Genomic DNA, 18201 nt, shown 5'->3' on the forward strand with positions numbered 1-18201 from the left:
TCCTTTTCTTTTTGTTTATTTATTCATATTTCATCTATTTTCATTAGGTATTTTGTGTACAATGTAGCACTGGGTGCTCTGTATTGTGCTGTGAGTCAGCCAGAAATCTTGGGTTTGTTAGACTCACACGTACGTCATGTTCGCATCAGCATACTGCAAGAATCCAGTCATTTCTGTCATTCACTGGAGAAGTTGTCCACGCATATATTTAATCTCGCCTTGACTACTGTTACTCCCTATTTAGTTTCATCTCTCAAAAATCCCTCCATGCCCTCCAACTTATACGAAATGCTGCAATTATACCCGTGTCCTTAAGAATTTATTTTAACTTCTGAGGCCCTGTCTGGTTTGGCAGCTTCATTTACCGCAGAGCTGCTCTCCCCCTACGGCCAAATGCGCTGCCTCGGATCATCCAACAAAACTCTGTTATCGGTTCCAAAGTCACGCCTCAAAACTAAGGGCGACTATGCTTTCGATGTCAGAGCCGCCAAACTTTGGAAAGCCCTGTCTGAAGAGATCAGGCATGCCCCACTTTAAATCACTTCTTAAAACACACATGTATGAAGCTGCTTTTAATACCGGATTTAGATTATTTTATTTTTGTTTTATAATCCAGATTTAACTCATTTCATCTTCCTGTGTTACACTGTCTGCACTTTTTAACCCTGTTTTTAAACAAAGCTGTTATTATTCTCATCCTTATTGTCAATATCTGTAATAAAGATCAAACTAAAAACTATCTTTGGTCACTTCACTATATAAAGAGAGCAACTAAGGACTTATAAAATAGTATTTATGATTAATTTTAAAAGAGCAAAAAGTTTTTTAAAGTAGTTAGAATCTCGGTCAAAGACAAAAAGGAACTTTTTAATGAAATGACAGTATTTCTATTTAATACGACAGGCAGTTCCTCAGCAATGAATCAAAAACAAACAAAAAAGAAGAAGAGGAAAAACAGGTGATACAGAAGTGGTGCTTTAGTCTGCAGCCAATCCACTTTCGGATTTTGTCTTCTTACTTGGAAGAGCTGTGTTGCATAATCAATAGATCTTCACAATGTTCCGTCTTAGGAACAACTGATGCAAAGACTGATAAGCACATAACTTTCTCTTTGATTTCTACAGAACGATCTCAGCTGCGATTGCGTTGAATGACAGGGCTGTGTGTGTTTGTGCATGTGGGTGAGTGCGCACTGACCGTGCCAACAACAAAGACACACTATGCTCTGATGCCAGCGTTCCCTTTTGGTTTGAAGTTACAGTTGAACAGCAGTTGTTAATGTTAAGAGGAGGACAAACCTTCAAAATAAACAGGCTTTATTATCAGAGTTTGACAATCTGGGTGCGTGCCATCATCATCTGGGTTCAGCGCCTGTGTTCATCCCTACATCATTAACTCCAGTCTGATCTCAGTGTTTGACTTTCGGTTGCAGCTATGTTTTAGTCAGCAGTGAGGGCCATATACATGGGTGTGTGGCTCTGACTAATAACAGAAAGTTGTGATGCAGCAGCATTCAGCCAAATGGGTCTAAAGGTTTAACATATAAAGATAAAAAAAATAGTGTTTATATCACCATGTTTAGTGAGTTCATTTAAGCTAAGACGCTCTTAAACAATATTCATTAGTTCTCTCTTATGAATGCTCGAGAGAGACATACTGAGGCCTCCTGCTGAGGAACTGTTATTACAGCACAACGCAAACAAATGTCACACCTACTCCTACAATCCGAGACACCTATCACTGTTAAAAACATATCATGCTTGGCTTATGTTATAGTCAAGCAATACCAAGCAACTTAAGACCTAAGCTTTAGTATTTTGTTTAAAGAACAGGGTGGATGTGAGGGTTGTTTTACTGTATTACACGTGATTAGGCGAAAAGACTAAATCCTTAATAGATAATAAAGATTCAGTCATTATCTTCCCACCTCCAAGCCGATTAAAAGCCGGGTGAAGCATTGCAGCATTTTCCTGAACGACTGAAGCAGATGGGTTTCAAAAAATAAAAAATAAAAAAACACAACTGAAAAAACCCTAAAATGACTCCATACAGCTCGTCCGGCTGTAGTCTGCGTAAGCCCCAAGATCCCAAACCGATTCCTGATCCTAGACGCTTTTAGCTTAGCGGCTACAGTGAAAGATATGGGCCTCCCATGAACGAGTCAGGGCGGCTACTTCCTACTAGATTTTGTATGAAGCTAGGCTAACTGCCGGCTATATTTCACAGGTCGGAGAGTGTTAGTACGTCATTCTCCGCCTGAGAGCAAACAAGTGCACTTCCCAAAATGATAAACTTTTATTGTATGGTGGGTTCTGCTTCATTACCCACACTTGAGGCTCATGATCTATTTTTATCTGTTGGCATATTTAATTTAATTAACTTTTATAGAATAAAATCACCAGCGAAGTTCCAGCATAACTGTACACAATGCACAGAGAGAGGGGGGGGAACAGGGGTAAGTCGGGGTCCCTGAGCAGCTAAATCCTGTACTGTAACCCTGATGATTGCAACAGGGGAATCCCAGAACAATCACTGATAAAATTATTTCTCTTTAATAACCCTCCATATAAGTATGAAGTCGTGTAAGACTTGTCTTTCCATTTCCTTATCTCTTGTTATCTCTGTCGTTACCAGTTGAACCAGTGTGGGTGGCTACTGTTACAGCAAAGTAATGCAAGGCGTCCTGAGTCTCTGATTATGAAAATGATGACATTTCAGAGCGTCACTGCAGTTATAAGTGACCTTTAGACTTGGTGGTTCACATTTTCTTTTCTCACGTCAAGGACTCTAACTAGTACGAATCAGACCACTGTCCTCCATCTGCCAAAAATTTCCCCAGGGTCCCCCTTCAGACTGGTTTGTGTTATTACAGAAAATGTATGACACCCATGACTCACATGTTCATACACTCTGCCATTGTGTTACTTGTGGATGGAGTGAAATAGTGAATATGGTGAAAGCCTCAGGGACCCCCTGGGGACCCCACAACGAGAAGCACTTCTGGTTCCTGTCCTTTATTATGTCATTTCATAATTCATTGCATCAGTCAAACGTGTTGCTCCCAACTGACTTTTATAGTTGTTTCATGTACAGTATACAGTGTCATCTTTGATCGGATTGAGCGAGCTGGCAGCGCCATCCTGAGGCACAGAAAGAAACATGCATGCAAGTGCGAGTGCCCTTGCATTTAATTGGTGATCAGGTTGTAAACTGCACAGAGAGACCACAAGATGTCGCAGTCTATCCACTGACTGTGCACACTGTGGGGGTAAACACATCGAGGAGTCACAGTATAAATGAAAGCTTTATACAGCTGCCTCACAAGCTATAGTTTGAAGTAATTATTTATTGTACTAAAGGTGTCCAATTATACCAAGTACTCCATTACAAGTAAGTCCTGAATTAAAAACCTTACTCAAGTAAAAGTACAGGAGTATTATCTGCAATAAAATCCCCAAATTCCCCAGATACCAATCCGATTGAGCATCCGTGGGATGTGCCGGAACAAGTCTGGAGGCCCCACCCCGCACCCTGAGGCGTCAGACTGGGGGGAAACGAGTATACAGGACCCTTGTGTGGGGAGGCTCACCACAAGGTAGTGGAATGAAAAGATTAATAAATTAACTACTCTGGATTTGGGGAGAGGCCCACTGAGAATGCCTTGGTAGAGGGACCAGAAGTTGGTGCTACAACCCTGCTTGTAACAGACAGGACACTGGGACAAGATGGATCAATGTATTTACACATTGAAAACCCCATATAGGAATACACACTAGTCTTAAAGGTCCCATTTGTAAGATCATTGATTGTTGAGTCTCATTCCCAACTTGTAAAATACTGACGCAGTTTAACGACATGTTGGGAAGAGCAAAGGAAATGATACAAAGACTATACAATACATGACTTTGGTTAAGGTTTCTCACCATCAACCTCTTCCACACAGTACATAGAACGTCAAAACTGCTTTTTTAAATGCATATTAAAGTTGCACTATGTGGTTTGGGAGATGAAATTTGAATTGGAAGAGAAATGTCTTCATTGACTGGTTTTAAAGCCTAAACAAAATGTGCCGCTGTGCCCGAAAAAGCACAACACTGTTGGTGCCTTGAGAACAGCAGAGAAAAAGATTCAGGTTTTTAAATCCACCTTTAAAGCTGCACTATGTAGTTTTGTGGAAGCCATTTTAATCAGAAGAAAAAGATCTTCATTGACTGATTTTTGTATGTCTAAGTTTCATACTGTTTTACATTGTTTATTTGTGGCAGACCCTGCCACCTTTCTATCTTCAAACAGTACAGCTTGTTTATTCTGTTAGGCTAAAAAATAAATATTTCTGAGGTTGAAATTTTGACTCATTAATGTTGTAAATATTAAAATTCAGAGTTTGAATTTCTTCTCCAAAATCAAACAGTGCCCCTTTAAACTACCTATTTTTAAACGTCTTGTCTGAATAAAAATTGTGCTCTAGAGGTAATAATCAGTTACGCTGACGTTTAATAAGATTTCTGACATTAGATCAGTGTTTTGTCTCTACTTTAACTCAGATCTGAACCTGACACATACGTTAAAAAAAGAAGAAAACACTTGCAAAGTCTGTATCTCTGTTCTGTTTTTAATCTACCTTTAAAGGAGCACTACGTAGTTTTAGGGAAGATCAGAAGAGAAGGATCTTCATCAACTAGTTTTTAATGCCTAAATAAACAAACTCTTTGTTTTAAACTGAATAAACAAACTGACGAAATAACAACACAATTTAATCCCGTTTTACTTTGTTTATATGTGGCGGACCCTGCCACCTTTCCAGCTTTCCACCTTATTTTCCTCTGAGAACATCTTGTTTATTCAGTGATGGAAAAAAATAAGTTTCTATTGCTATCTCATTGTTGTAAATATTAAAAGTCGGAGTTTGACTTTCTTCTCCAAAACCACACAGTGCCCCTTTAAGGTGGTGGACCAACAGTCGGTCTGTGTCACTGGGAGGCTGCCTGCTCTGGGTGGTGCTCCTCAGGGGCGTGTCGCCACACCTGAGCTCTGCAGCAGCAGGAGCAGCTGACATCTGTCACCAGGAGCCATCCTGCGGTGCGGTGTCTGTTTTTCCCACCCCTCGACTCTTAATGACCGGATAACCAGCGGGAGGAGAACAGTCGACTCACCTGAAGACCCGCAAGTCCTCCTCTGACCTCGGTGACGTCGGCCGGCCAGAGATGGCGAAGAGCTCACCCAGAAAGTCTCTGAAAAGTTTGTTCTCCCGGAGCGAAGCCAACCTGAGCGCTCCGGCGGAGAAGGATGTGGACAAGAACGTGGGAGAGAAGAAGAAGTTCAAGTTCCTGAAGTTCAAGACAAAGTCGAAGAGCAGCTCTGCCTCGGAGAAGCCGGCTGCTGAGAGCCAGCAGGTGGCCAGGTATGCTCCAACAATCCTCCTCTCAGTAGCTGTTTTCATGCATCTGTGTCATATGGCTTCATATGGAGCAGCAGCAACATGGAGCAGCTCCAGATAAAAAGCTGTAAACAGCCTGCAGTGTTGAATACCTCATGTTGCCTCCAGGTGCTCCTGATTTATTGCTTTAAACGTCACTCACCCATCAGCTGTGAAGTTATCCATACTGATGTTTTGGTATCACTTTGACACAAAGATTCTTACTTCTGCATGAGAGCATCTGTGCTCTTGTGACCCAGATCCCATCATGAGATATCCAGCAGCTACAGACTGTTTAGTGAGGTTAATGGTAACTAAAAAAACAAATAAAAGTTATTTCCTGCAGCATGCCAAATCAATTTCCTTTATTTGAAGATAATTCAGTTGATAGTAATATTTAAAGTCAGCAGCGACAGCTCTGTCTAGACAGGACTGTTGAAAGGAGGCTGTGAAATCCATAAAATAAGTCAGTCCTCTCAATCATTATGCAACCGCGCAAAACAGCCTTCAGGGACGTGCAGTGAAACGGCTTCTGAACAGTTTCACAAAGTTTTGCAAACAAAGATATTGCAGCAGTTTTTGGCTGCTGCATCATATTTTTTTTGGTCGAAGAAGAAATACATGAGGAAATGTTTCGTGTCTTTTCTGATTCGAGGGGAGCAGCGATAATTCTGTTTATTGACTTGAAAACTGGCAACAGTGTTTCAGTTATTCACTCAGTTGATCAGTGGATAAATAAAACTAGTAGTAACTATTTTTATCATCATATTCTCTGGCTGTAGCTTCTTTATGCGTTTTGCTCTTTGAATCGGCTGTTTTTTTCCCACCTACTCTCTCGTTTTGACTATTTTGTATCCACAAAGTTTGTGTAAATAAGGAAATAAAGAACCTTAATGTGTGTCTGCCCCTGTTACTCTAGAACAGAGGTGTTTTGATGTCACAGCATCACATTTCTTTGCCAAGCGCTTGTAAATTTCCCAAGAAAAACACAGTTTAAGACTCAATTGTAAGTGATATTGTCATCTAATTCGAAATTGTACCCTGTAAAACCATATGATGTGGACATATTGTATTTTCCAGCTAATAGGGGCAGTTGCAGGTCATCTGCAGGCTTATTTTTCGCAATCAAAAATTTAGGAGAGAGCAATAGATAAATAATTCAGTGTGTTCAAACTCCTATAGATCAATGCCAGAGGCACTTACAGAGCTTTTGACAGCTTCGGAAAACAAATCAGCTTATAAGCTTTCAAAAGAGCCCACAACCATGACTGTGCTCCAAATGGTTCAACAACAGCTTTGAATAGTTTGATATACTTTACTTTTTTTCATACATTTCCAGGGATAAGAACAGGTTAATATTAATATTTTCTGTTTTTCTTAGTCGTTTATGATATTAAAGTGAATGTCTTTGGCTTCTGCACTGTTTAGTTGGGCAAAATAAGCCACTTTGGGAAAATAAAATTGAATATTTTTTTACTATTTATAAGACCAAATGATTATTTGGCAGCTCAACCAACCATGAAGATCATTTGTACTGGCAGTATTAAATGGCAAAAAAACAAACATAGCAAGACACAAAGTGATAAAGAAGAGGCTGTCTGATGCTGCATTTCTGTTCATTTCTGTTACCGTTTTCTTTTCTTTTTTATTTTGTCTTCAATAAAAAAAAATAGGATCCACACAAACGAAGATGAGAGATACAACCAGTGATCCCTGAAATTTAGCAGTTAATCATCCGGCTGAGCCATAAAGTCATTTCCCTAAAACAGAGCTGGAAACACCATCTGTCCAACTGTGATATGCCCGCTTGTAAACAATACAGGCTGCTTGACAAGCTAGACAAACATACGACCGGCTTAAGATTATGATCCCTTAAACAAAGATCAGTGTTTCTGAATTGCTACCAATAAATATTTGTGATCAGCTCGGTACGGTCCAAACAAGAGTAGGAATCCAAAGTGTTGATAGACCAGCTCTTCATGCTGCTTTAGGTCATGAACGACTATCTGTGGACTGTGCTGATGAAGCCAATACACCTACTGTAGCTTTGCAAAGCCATAACTGAGCAGAAATTGTAAACACACAATATGTAATTTAAAAGCTCTTGTGCTTGCCACACGACAACATATAACGTATAACTGGCTGCATGGCTAACTGAGCTAGCTAGCTAAAGGTATCTACAGTATAGGCAGCAGTTAGCGGGGATTCCGGGGATACGCGCCATATTTGTTTTGAGTATGAATTCGAAAAGGTGCCAGTTCTTCGTACTGCACCTTTAAACAATCACCATTGTAAATAAAAATGTTCAGGGATGAGGTAACGCTTCATACGTTTATCCATGATGTGTTCAGTCACGTTCCTCGACGTCCTTACCTCACCCATCATTTCATGTTTTCCTGGAACTTATAACAACAAGCGACTAAAATAAACACACCGTTACCTTGAGTAAACTCATTACCGTGCGGGGATGTGGGTATAATAATCAAGTGCAACCTCACCCAGGCAAGACAGTGACATGGTAAACTAGAACCTAGATACATCCAACAAGGCCCAACAGCCCCCTATTTTACTCACTCATAGATACCAGCAGTGGCGGACTCGGGATGTTTGAGGGGCAGGGGTGAAACAAATAAAAAGGGCACCACCGCGCAGGAAGTTGTGATATATTTGTAGAGAAGATTTGTCTACTGGAAGGGCACCCTATAGGGCACTTCATCATGTTTTATCTAGCATAAAAGGACACTCTTGTGTCATTTTCTTCCCAAACAAAGGCCACCTAAATGTCTTTTCTCGCAATGTTAATGACTCCCTGTCCCTTTTTTTGGATCCTCGCCAAAAGTTAAAGGGATCTATTCTGGGCCGAGACCCATCCTACATCCGAGTTTCGTGTAAACGTGTTCAGTATTTATTGTGCAACCCTGCTAACCAAAAAAAACAAACAGACACCGGTGAAAGGATAACTCCCTTGGCCGAGATAATGAAATGTTAGGCATTTAGGCAGCGACAAACATGCAGGAAATACACATAGAACACTAAAAATATTAAGTTTGTAACTTTCAACTTCGGTCTGAAAAGTTTCAAACGGCACAGCACTCTCTTTAATAAACGTGCCGTATATAAGCAGAGGTGTGTGCACAAACAAACAGGTGAGGCGGCGTGTGTTTATACAGGTCACATGCCATGACGATATAATCATGTGCTTTGTGTGGTTGTGTGGACCAGACAGAGAGTTACATCTTGTGTTTGCACAGGAAAAAAAAAAAAAAAAAATGAATGATGAGCTGACACGGCGAGAACCGCCTTAGCACACAAGAGCTGCACACTGAGGTTACACAAGGGTAAAACCTAACAGTGCATGGAGGATACACATCCAGTTAGAAAAATAAATAATAAGGAGCAACAGAGTTCTTGTTCATATAACATTCCAGGTCAAAGGTACAGTCAATCAAAACAGAATTAAAAGAATAATGTGTCATCCCGTCCACAATCCCTCCGTTAAGTGAGATGCTATATTAGTTTTTTGATATTAGATGAATTTTTCTATTATGTGTTATATGAATACATTCTTTAATTGTTGACATTGTAGATGAATGTCCCAGATCAGAGTTAAATCCAGACATAGACTAAATCTGTTTTTGTTGTTAGTTACGGATTAGGTTTTAATCCTTGTCCAGGATTTTATCTGACAAAGACTTGAGGATTTCAGGGTCTAAGAAATACATCTTCAAGTTATTTAGTTTGTTTCGACTCTGCAGCATTTCATACAGTTCAAGGGGGATGTCAAAGTCATGATGGACGTATTTGACACACCCAAGGTTTTAGTATCTGGAAAGGATTGTCGGGCTCCTTGAGTCGACCTGTGGATTAATAGAGGTGCTGTTGAGAAACCAGCCGCTCCACATGCCTCCTGCACAGTCGTGGACCTACTAATCAATTGCACACAATTGCCACACACGACCCAGCATTGTGCCGGTGCATTTAGCTCGGCAACATCTTAGTCACAGTGGAAGGTTAGACGTCTCAGCTCCACTGTGTTTAAATGTCTGACATAATTCAGAACAATTGAGTCGAAAGTGAGTCACTGTATCACGGAACCTGTTGTCCTTTTTCTCGTAGGAAGTGTAAGCAGGTTAACACTGTGGTTACTGAAAGTCTCACACACACACACACACACACACACACACCTTGCCAACCCTGTCAGTGGATGTGTAAACAGAGGCCTTAGAAGTATGACGTTACCCTGTATCTTTTAACGGCTTTTATATTGTTGCATGAGTTAAAAGATCTCATGCTAAAGCTGGTTTATTTAAATATCCCCTCTGCAGATGTATTGAGGCATACATACAAATTCTCTAACCTTATTTAATCCTTAAAATGGCGCCTACTCCCTCTCGTTCAGTAAAAATTCCCAAATATATGAATATGCAAACATTTTTCATTTTATATGTTTAAAGGGGCAATTTGTCAGATATGGACAGAATTGTATTATTCATTTGAAAATGAAAAGAATCTCTGAGTAGAGATAAAAAAGAAAGTGAAAGTGAAGTTTCCAGACTTCTGTCTGCTCCTCATGACTGCTTGTGACAAGCAGCTTGATGCTACATTAGCCGTTACATAGTAGAAGACATTTGAATCTCCACACCCAACTGTCGGCAAGATGCATTATGGGTAACGTAGGAGTCATGGTTTAGCGAAGAAGGATGCATGGGGGGAAAAAAGACAATATCTCTGGTTCTGCTGCATAGATTTTGATCCCATCTTTCAAAAAACTGTCCTTTTTGAGCTCAGTAATGTTATAAAGGTGCAGGAGAGTTTTACTGTCGAGTCTTAATAGAGTGAATTTATTAGCGTAAACAAATATTTCTGTAAAGGGTTAATTGTGACCAAGATATACACTAAGCCAAGCCTGTCTCCTGTACGTTAGGTTTATATATTACATGACATTGTTTCCTTTATTATGTTGTGCTGTCAAGTGTAATCCATGCCTGGATTAAGTTCCTAGGCAATGTTGTTTTTGAGTGAATGGAGTTTATACATTTATCAGGATGGATGGCAGCTGTACAAAGCACAGCACTATGACATGACATATTGTCTGTGTTTGTCTGTGGTTAGGTTTTGACAACAAGAACACTTGGGTTACTGTCGGAGGAAAGACTGTGGCTTCGGTTAACAATTGCATCATGTCTCTTGATTCAGGTTTCTATGTTAAACCAGAGCATTGTCTCTCCCTAACCTGAACCAAGTACCTAAACGTAACCATTAAAGAGTCAAATGATGCTGTGGTCAGTAGAAGCGGAAATAGAAAACCTAATCTGGTCAACATAACGTTTCCTTCTGCACATATTTGCTGTTGAGACGGATACAAATGTAGTTTGTGTGAGACAGATTGACGAAGCAGGACATTTTATAGTAGTAAAATTAACTTACCATCGCTCATTGATGACAAACACATATTGCTACAATGTTTTTACATTTATATGGATATATCTGCAATAAGCTTATATCAGTTGTTTTTGTCTCATGGGAAATATACGTCTGCAATTCATCCTCAGATGGCATTTTGCTTTTCTTCACCATTGTGTGGACATTATCGACGGACCAGATTAAATAGCAGTAGTTAAAGATAGCTTTGTCATTAAAATCAATGGTTGGCTTCAAGTTGTAAATTGATAACACTGCTGTCAAGTTAATTTTTTGTCTGATCCATTCAGTCTATTCTTCTTGCTTAAATAGGAGTATTGATTCCAAGTGACAGCGCAGACTAGAAATGCCTCGCTTACATGATAAGATCTCAGTAAGACAAAAGATGCAGATGAACCCTTGTTCAGTGGAGGGACCGCTTTTATCTCTGCAAACTCTTTTTAGTCACTTATTGCCATTATATTGGAATTCATGTGTCGCTTTTGTGCATGGCAGCATCTGACGTGAAGCAGTTGCGGAGTAACTGACGCCTTTACATTTTTGTTCAGTCTTCACATGCCCTTGTTTGTGAGTTCAGAGTTCAGGAGCAGTTAACTGTCATCAGCCGTTGCTGCAGGGTGTCTTCCCACAGCTGCCAGACATGACGATCTTTTATGATCGACAACAGAGAGTGACGGTGAAAGCAGCACCATGACCCCAGCGTCAGCTAACTGTTGCACGTAAAATAATAACAGGGTGCGCAGAGCAATTCAAATAAACTTAAACATTTACTCGAAAACTTGTAATGGCTAGGTAGTCGTACTAAACAGACTGTAACTGTAGAAGTTGTTATCCCATGTGTCATCCACCTTTAGATTTATTGTTTGTTGGTTCCCATTAGCTCATACAAGGCTACAGCTGATTTTCCTGGGATCCTTAAGTCCTGTTTATGCATGTCTCACACGCTTGAATATGGAAACCAAGACCCCAGTTAGGGCTCCAGGCTTTGAAGCCAGTTTTCATAGTGGCCAAACCGTGTAATTACATCGTTATGTGATGCACTGGGGCCCAAAAAAAACATTCAGTCCAAAAAAATTTGGAAAGTCTAAAAGAGCTTCAAGTTTCAATTAATTTATCCTAATTAAAGTTAACTGGGCCTTAGCCGGCTCGGTTGGCAGAAGGCTCTGCTGCAGCGCTGACGTGTTTTTGTAGGCTAACTTGGAAGTTGGCACCACTACGGTTCATTCAACAAAAATATTGTTAGATTTTTCTGGATTATTTTTGAAAACAAGTTTATGATAGCATGATAATGTTCCCAAATAAATGTCACTTAAATGACTTTTGCGTAAATGATAATTGCTAGAAGTAAAAAGCTAACGTTAAGCTATAAACAAACTCCATTGCAGTTGCATGACTAGCTAGCTAACTTAGGTTCACGTATGTTTATGTACTGATAAATTAACAAGAATTAATGTGTTTGTCACTGAGCTTCAGAGGTGCTGCTAGGTGGATTTTGTTACTTTTGGACAGTAGGAGGTTAGCTGTTTGCCCCTGTTTCTGATCTTAATGCTAAGCTAGGATAACTGGCTGCTGACTTCACGTTTATGATACATGATGCTGATGACTTCAAGAATGCTGGGACCAGGCAAGAAAATTAAAAACACGATAGTTTTGACCAAATACTTCCATGTCACTGTAGATAAAAGAAATAAAATCAACAGTCCAGCGCACACCCGGATATATTTTATTAACAGCATTTTGCATGTAGCTTCATCAGATTCGCTCTGTCAGACTTACATATCATTATTGTGACAGTATTTAGGGATGACTATTGGTACTTTCACCAAATATTAACACAATGAAAATGTGATAAATGTGACTATGACTAGGCGGATAAAGATTTAGAACAAGTAGAACAGTCTGGTAAGTTCAGAAAATGATATCACTTTACTGAAAGTCAGCCTTTAACAGCAGGTTAAGACGGCACTTATGCCATAACATGATATAAAGACATCCAAAATCAGATGATATCTAGTGTCATAGCTTGATAATGATGTATGATGAACTGCCTCCGAAGTCGACCGAAGCTTTGGCTACTTCAGTGCATCTGCATGCATCAGATGTGGCTCTGCTGTAGCCAGTGTCCGTCAGTTTGTAGATAAAGATGCAAATGTCTTTAAAACGTTTCACTGCTGTCGCCCTCACTTCAGCTCCCTCTGGCCTCTGTCTGTCTCTCTCAGTCGTAGTCTTATGCAAACATTCTCACATTTTATTGCCCAGCCAGAGATCGTACAGACGGCTCTTTCATCCCTCGGTTACATCCTGTTGAACTTCATCCAGATCAAGATATTCTTCGGATTCCGTTTTTCTCTGAAGGACAGGTGTTGTTGGTTTACAGAGAGAAAGGCTTTGTGTGTTTCCGAGTATTATGGTTGTGTTGACATGTAAATGGAACATCGCCTCAGGACAAAGATATGACTCATCCTTTTATTATCTCGGGACATCTTTTCTGACCACAAAACGGCTTTTATGTCTCACACTGTACTGGTTATTAACTTGAGTGACTGGTTGGCAGCCACGGTGGACAAATACACAACATTTTGTAGCTTTTTAGTTAGAAAAAGTGTTTGTGTACGTCTGTCTTTTAGATTTGTGAGCCTGCCTTATTATACAAGTGTCAGCTTCCAACCGTTGAAGATGCTTGAGGCGTTTAACATGGGAAAGTTGAATCAGTTGTCACCTTTATGGCTACAGAGGAAGGTCAAGTTCCTACCTGCACAACAACAGATGAAATGTCGTGCATGTTTGTTGTGTGTTGGCTTCTGAAGTGACAGTGGTCCATAAACCGCGGCGCTGCGACTCATGTTTGCTTGTCATGTCGCTTCCTGTTTTGCATCCAGTTGTGCAAAGGAAAAAAGCCTTTGTGTGTGTGTATAAAGAGACCTTTGTAATTTGTCTGATGTGTTGACACCTTATGATTATTGATGGAGCCTCTCTGTTGACTCTGAAGCCCCTGCAGCCTCACGCTGACGCCGAAGCATCAGGGCCCAAAAGCCTGTTGTTTCACAAGCGGACAAAAATGTAGTCGATAATCTTACCAAGGCTGCCAGTTTCTTGCTTTGACTCACAGTAAATGCAGTCCCAACACAGGATGTCTGTTCACCAATAATGTCCCGATGACATAATTATCCTTTGTTCTACACAAAAGTCATACTTAAGATGGAACGCTGTTCTAAGAAACACAAAGTCCCTTTCTGCTTAGCCGGTTCTGCTCGACATTCCCTCAGCAGTGATTCACGGTTTTATTTTGCTTAGCAGCATATTTTCCCTCTTTTTAAAAGCACGGATTATACTGCACCTACTGGATGACATATCTGTATGATATTCCTCATGCACCGCCTCATCGCCGCTGAGTAATGTGCTGCACGTGGGACAAAGATCTCTGAATTCAGAGTTTGATTTGTCTCAGGAATCCCATTTTGTTCATCTAGAGTAGTTCAAATGTACGGTTTATTAACTCGCTAACCAATTCTATCTGATGTATTTTCAAATGGATTCAGTCGCTGGAGACTCTACTTCTTTCATACGTTACACTTTGTGCCCCTCAGCGCTGTTGAGCCCAGTAACGCTGCCGAGAATGGAGAGGCCTTGGCCGGCAACATCGCCTCCATCAACAAGAGGTCTTCTCTCTACGCCACCGCGCCCAGGTCAAAGGTCAGTCAATGTGTTTACACTGTCGATCTCTCTTCACAGGTGGTTATTAAACAAGATCAAACCCTGGTGTGCGGCTGCACCGCGTATAGAGGATGTGCTGCTGAGGGTGTAATTGAGGACTGTCTGCGGCTCGCTTTAAAAGCATCCTGAGGACATAATTGAGGACTGTTCACACCCATTCATTTTGAAGTCTAACACTTGACTGACCGATGGTTTGGCTTTCATCGCTCTCTCAGTCGGGGACAGACTTTCTCTTCTAAAGGGCTGGCCCTGCTTCACTGCAGACGGTATTCTCACCATTTAGGTTATTTCCGATGGTGCAGTCAAGCCGGAAAGAGTTTTGACTGGATCGCGTTAAAGGGTAACTCCACCAGTTTGACACATTTTACACATTAAGTCAGTTTGCAGGTCTTGGGATGTACTACAGCATATGTGAAAAAGTAGTTTACTTGTAGTTGAACCTGGTTTAGTCCAGTTTAGTGGAATCTGAGTATTCATACATTTGTTTAAAAAAGATTGCCTTTAGTTTTCAGAGTAAAGCAGACAGTGTCCTACAGTTGCACATACACACACCTGGGAACGCCTCGGCACGTAAGACCATCACGTGAAATGAGTTTAGTCACAGCAGGGATTATAACTCATTAATAAAGTAAATGCCTTGATTACGCCATTATGGCCATGATTATTAGTAATATAAAGATGTCAGCTCGACAGACAAAAGATGATGACTTATTGCCGGACTAGCAGCCAGTTTTAAAGCCTATGCTCTGCCCTGCCCTGAAGTGACCCCCTTTATAGAAAATAGTTGCCAGTTTCCTCATCAGTTCATATTGATGCCACAGCTGAAGTGATTCCTGTAATACAGAGTCTGAATGTAGAATATCTGTCTGTAAGCATTTTTACGGCACTATATGCTCTGTAATTATCACCTGATTTGACTGATCGAGAATGTTTTGAGACAAAAACATTGAATTTAGGACGAGCCAAACTTTTTACTCTGGGGTGTCAAACATGCAGAACCAGCCCGCCAGAGGGTCCAATCCGACCCCGCTCTATGACTTTTTTAAAGTGTGAAAAAGAAGTAAATTATTCCAGTTTTTCAGTAAAATGTGCTGCAATTCTAGATTTGCCCACTGGGGGTCATGCTATTGTCAAGCATTTATTCTACCGTTCATTCAGGATTCAGGATTTCTTCAGAGGGCCAGATTTGAAACCAAGCGAAGTGCCAAGCGGCCAGACTTTTACAAAGCAGGTCAGACTGTATTTTTCTTTTTTTTGTTTATGAGTTTTCACAATTGAAAAAGAAAGATTATACAAAAGTGTTGGAAAAAAATGCACCTTTTTATTCTTATTAGTTAAGTAGGTTGTCAGTTTGATTCTGTTTAAACAGCCTGGGTTCAAATGTTTTAAGACTATTTCTGTACTGTCATGAGTCAAACATGTTATTATTTTTATAAACAAAGTTTGTCTTCTTGAGAGCTAAAGGGTTATCCCATCGTCTCGGGACAACAGCGTTTGTTATTCATTCATAATGACATAAATAACATAATAACCAGTGTAAGCCCATAAACCAAACTGAGTCTGATGCTCCTGATCTTGATGAAAACATTCAAACCTCTGAAAACGTTGTCTTCTCTTGCTCTGCTGTCCGGGAGGATGATATTCGGTTTAAACTTGATTTTAGCCCCTGTGGCGAAACAAAAGTCAAACACATGATAGCAGCAGCTTTGAATTTAAATTCTCAGTTTGATTTTGCCCCTCAGGTGTTTCACATGCAAACAGTGACGGAGGTGGAATGACAGACTGACACTCAGGGTCCTCATAGATGGATTAGTTTGGATGATAAGACTAATTGTGACACGATGTTTTTCAGGCCTGTGTGTTTTCTTTCAGCGTTCTAAGGAAGATGCCGGAAACTTGTCTGAACGAGATTATTGTTGGGGGCCAAATATTGCTTGTCAAAGATGAGTAAAGTGGCCCCCAATTAGGTGACTTAACAACTACGTTTTGCATTCCACCTTTGGTTTGTGGAATCCCCTTCAGGGTCTGTTTTACATAATTATGACCACCCTCACGCTCACAAGCACACGTTCACAGATAACTTTAATATGTACCATGCAAATAAACACAATCATATTTACCCATTGGTATTATTTAATCACCGTTATTCATTATTCAGTCAATTGAGTTGCACCCAGAGACAGACAGTTGACATACGTCCCCTCTAGAGGGAACCATATGTCAAACAATAACACACAACACAGTCTGTTCACAGTCACTCGTGGTTGTTGCATACTTTATGTCCGCAACATAAGTGGAAGATGTGCTCAGATCTTGTACTGAAGTAAAAGTACCGCAGCGTAGAAGTACTCTGTTGCAAGTAAAAGGCACACATTTACATTTTTATTTGAGAAAAATAACAAAAGCACTGGCATCAAATTACATTTAAAGTGTCTAAAGTCAAAGTGGTCACTATGCAGAATGGCATATTTCAGAAAAATGCATCATAAGTTATTTGATTATGACTATTGATGGATTAATGTGTTCATCACCTGAAAGGGTTTAACTACTTTATATCGTTTATCTGCCTCGTAACAGCAGAAAAAGCAGAATTTCCCCTTGGGGATCAGTAAAGGTTCATCCTAATCTATAAAGACACATCAGGATTCATTTGTTGATTATATTTGTATAATTAAATTAAACCTGCAAAATGAACTAGTGGCAGAAGTTGTCAAACAAATGTAGTGGAGTAAAAAGAACAATATTTGCCTCTGACTTGTAGTGAAGTACAAGTTATGTATAAAGTAGCAGAAAAACGAAATACCTAAGCTAAAGGACAAATGCCTTAAAACTGAATATTCATTTCATTTGACCTTTATTTGATAAGGAAAGATACATTATACATGGAGAGTTGCACAACAGTTATCCGGTACCGATGCATCACACTTAATTCTGTCCGTAGCGGGGCCTTATTCCATCCAGCAGAGGGTGCCAGAGCCTTACAAAGCAGCAGCCTTGGAGTGAAGATCAACTGTAATCCAATGATTTGTTAGAGGCTCCGTACAGAAGAGCATATGAGCATGAAGTTGAATGTGTGTGAATGCAGTAGATGTGTGTATTATTGAGTATATGTGTTTAGGATGTATCAGCTGTCAAAATACAAGTGATGCAGATTGGGCTTAAAGGGTAATAAAACACTTTTATTAACATTTATACGAGAAAAGTGAATCTAAAATCACCCAGGCTTGGATTTCGGATCATTGAACACCGTGGTGATGAACTTAAATGCACCACCAGTAGACAAAAGCATCCTGTTAGCTTTTGTTTAGCTGCGTGAGCCGCTGACGGTCAGGTTGAACTCAAACAAGGAAAACCACAGGTTCCTGTTTATTTGCATAACAGTACATGTACAACAACAGTGAAAGGGAATTGCAACACCTCTTTCCAAAAGGAAAAGGAACAGAATATCAATATAATAAATAAAATAACATGAAGCTATATACAGGGGAAATTAACGGAAAATCACAGAAGCTGTATGTTCTGTAAAATCAAGACAGAGTCGAGTCAAGTTAAGTCAACTGTGTGATTGAATATCATTTACATTGTGCGTGTATGTCACCAGTAATAACATAACTGAGTGCATTAGGATCTTTTTCCTATAATCATCATGC

The 18201-nt window shown here is 40.1% G+C and overlaps 1 protein-coding gene across 1 annotated transcript in view; it reads left to right on the forward strand.

Annotated features, from left to right (window-relative positions):
- Positions 1-5001: 5001 nt before the first annotated feature.
- The window catches only part of crybg2 (crystallin beta-gamma domain containing 2), a 48115-nt gene continuing 34915 nt past the window's right edge, over positions 5002-18201 (forward strand). Inside the window, exons 1-2 of the mRNA XM_084378528.1 lie at positions 5002-5401; positions 14425-14530. Of these exons, the coding sequence (XP_084234654.1) occupies positions 5205-5401; positions 14425-14530 (303 nt within the window). The 5' untranslated portion in view covers positions 5002-5204. The remainder of the gene's footprint in view (positions 5402-14424; positions 14531-18201) is intronic.

Source organism: Pagrus pagrus (genome assembly GCF_965226575.1).
Source record: "Pagrus pagrus genome assembly, chromosome: 17".
In the NCBI taxonomy this organism is placed as follows: domain Eukaryota; kingdom Metazoa; phylum Chordata; class Actinopteri; order Spariformes; family Sparidae; genus Pagrus; species Pagrus pagrus.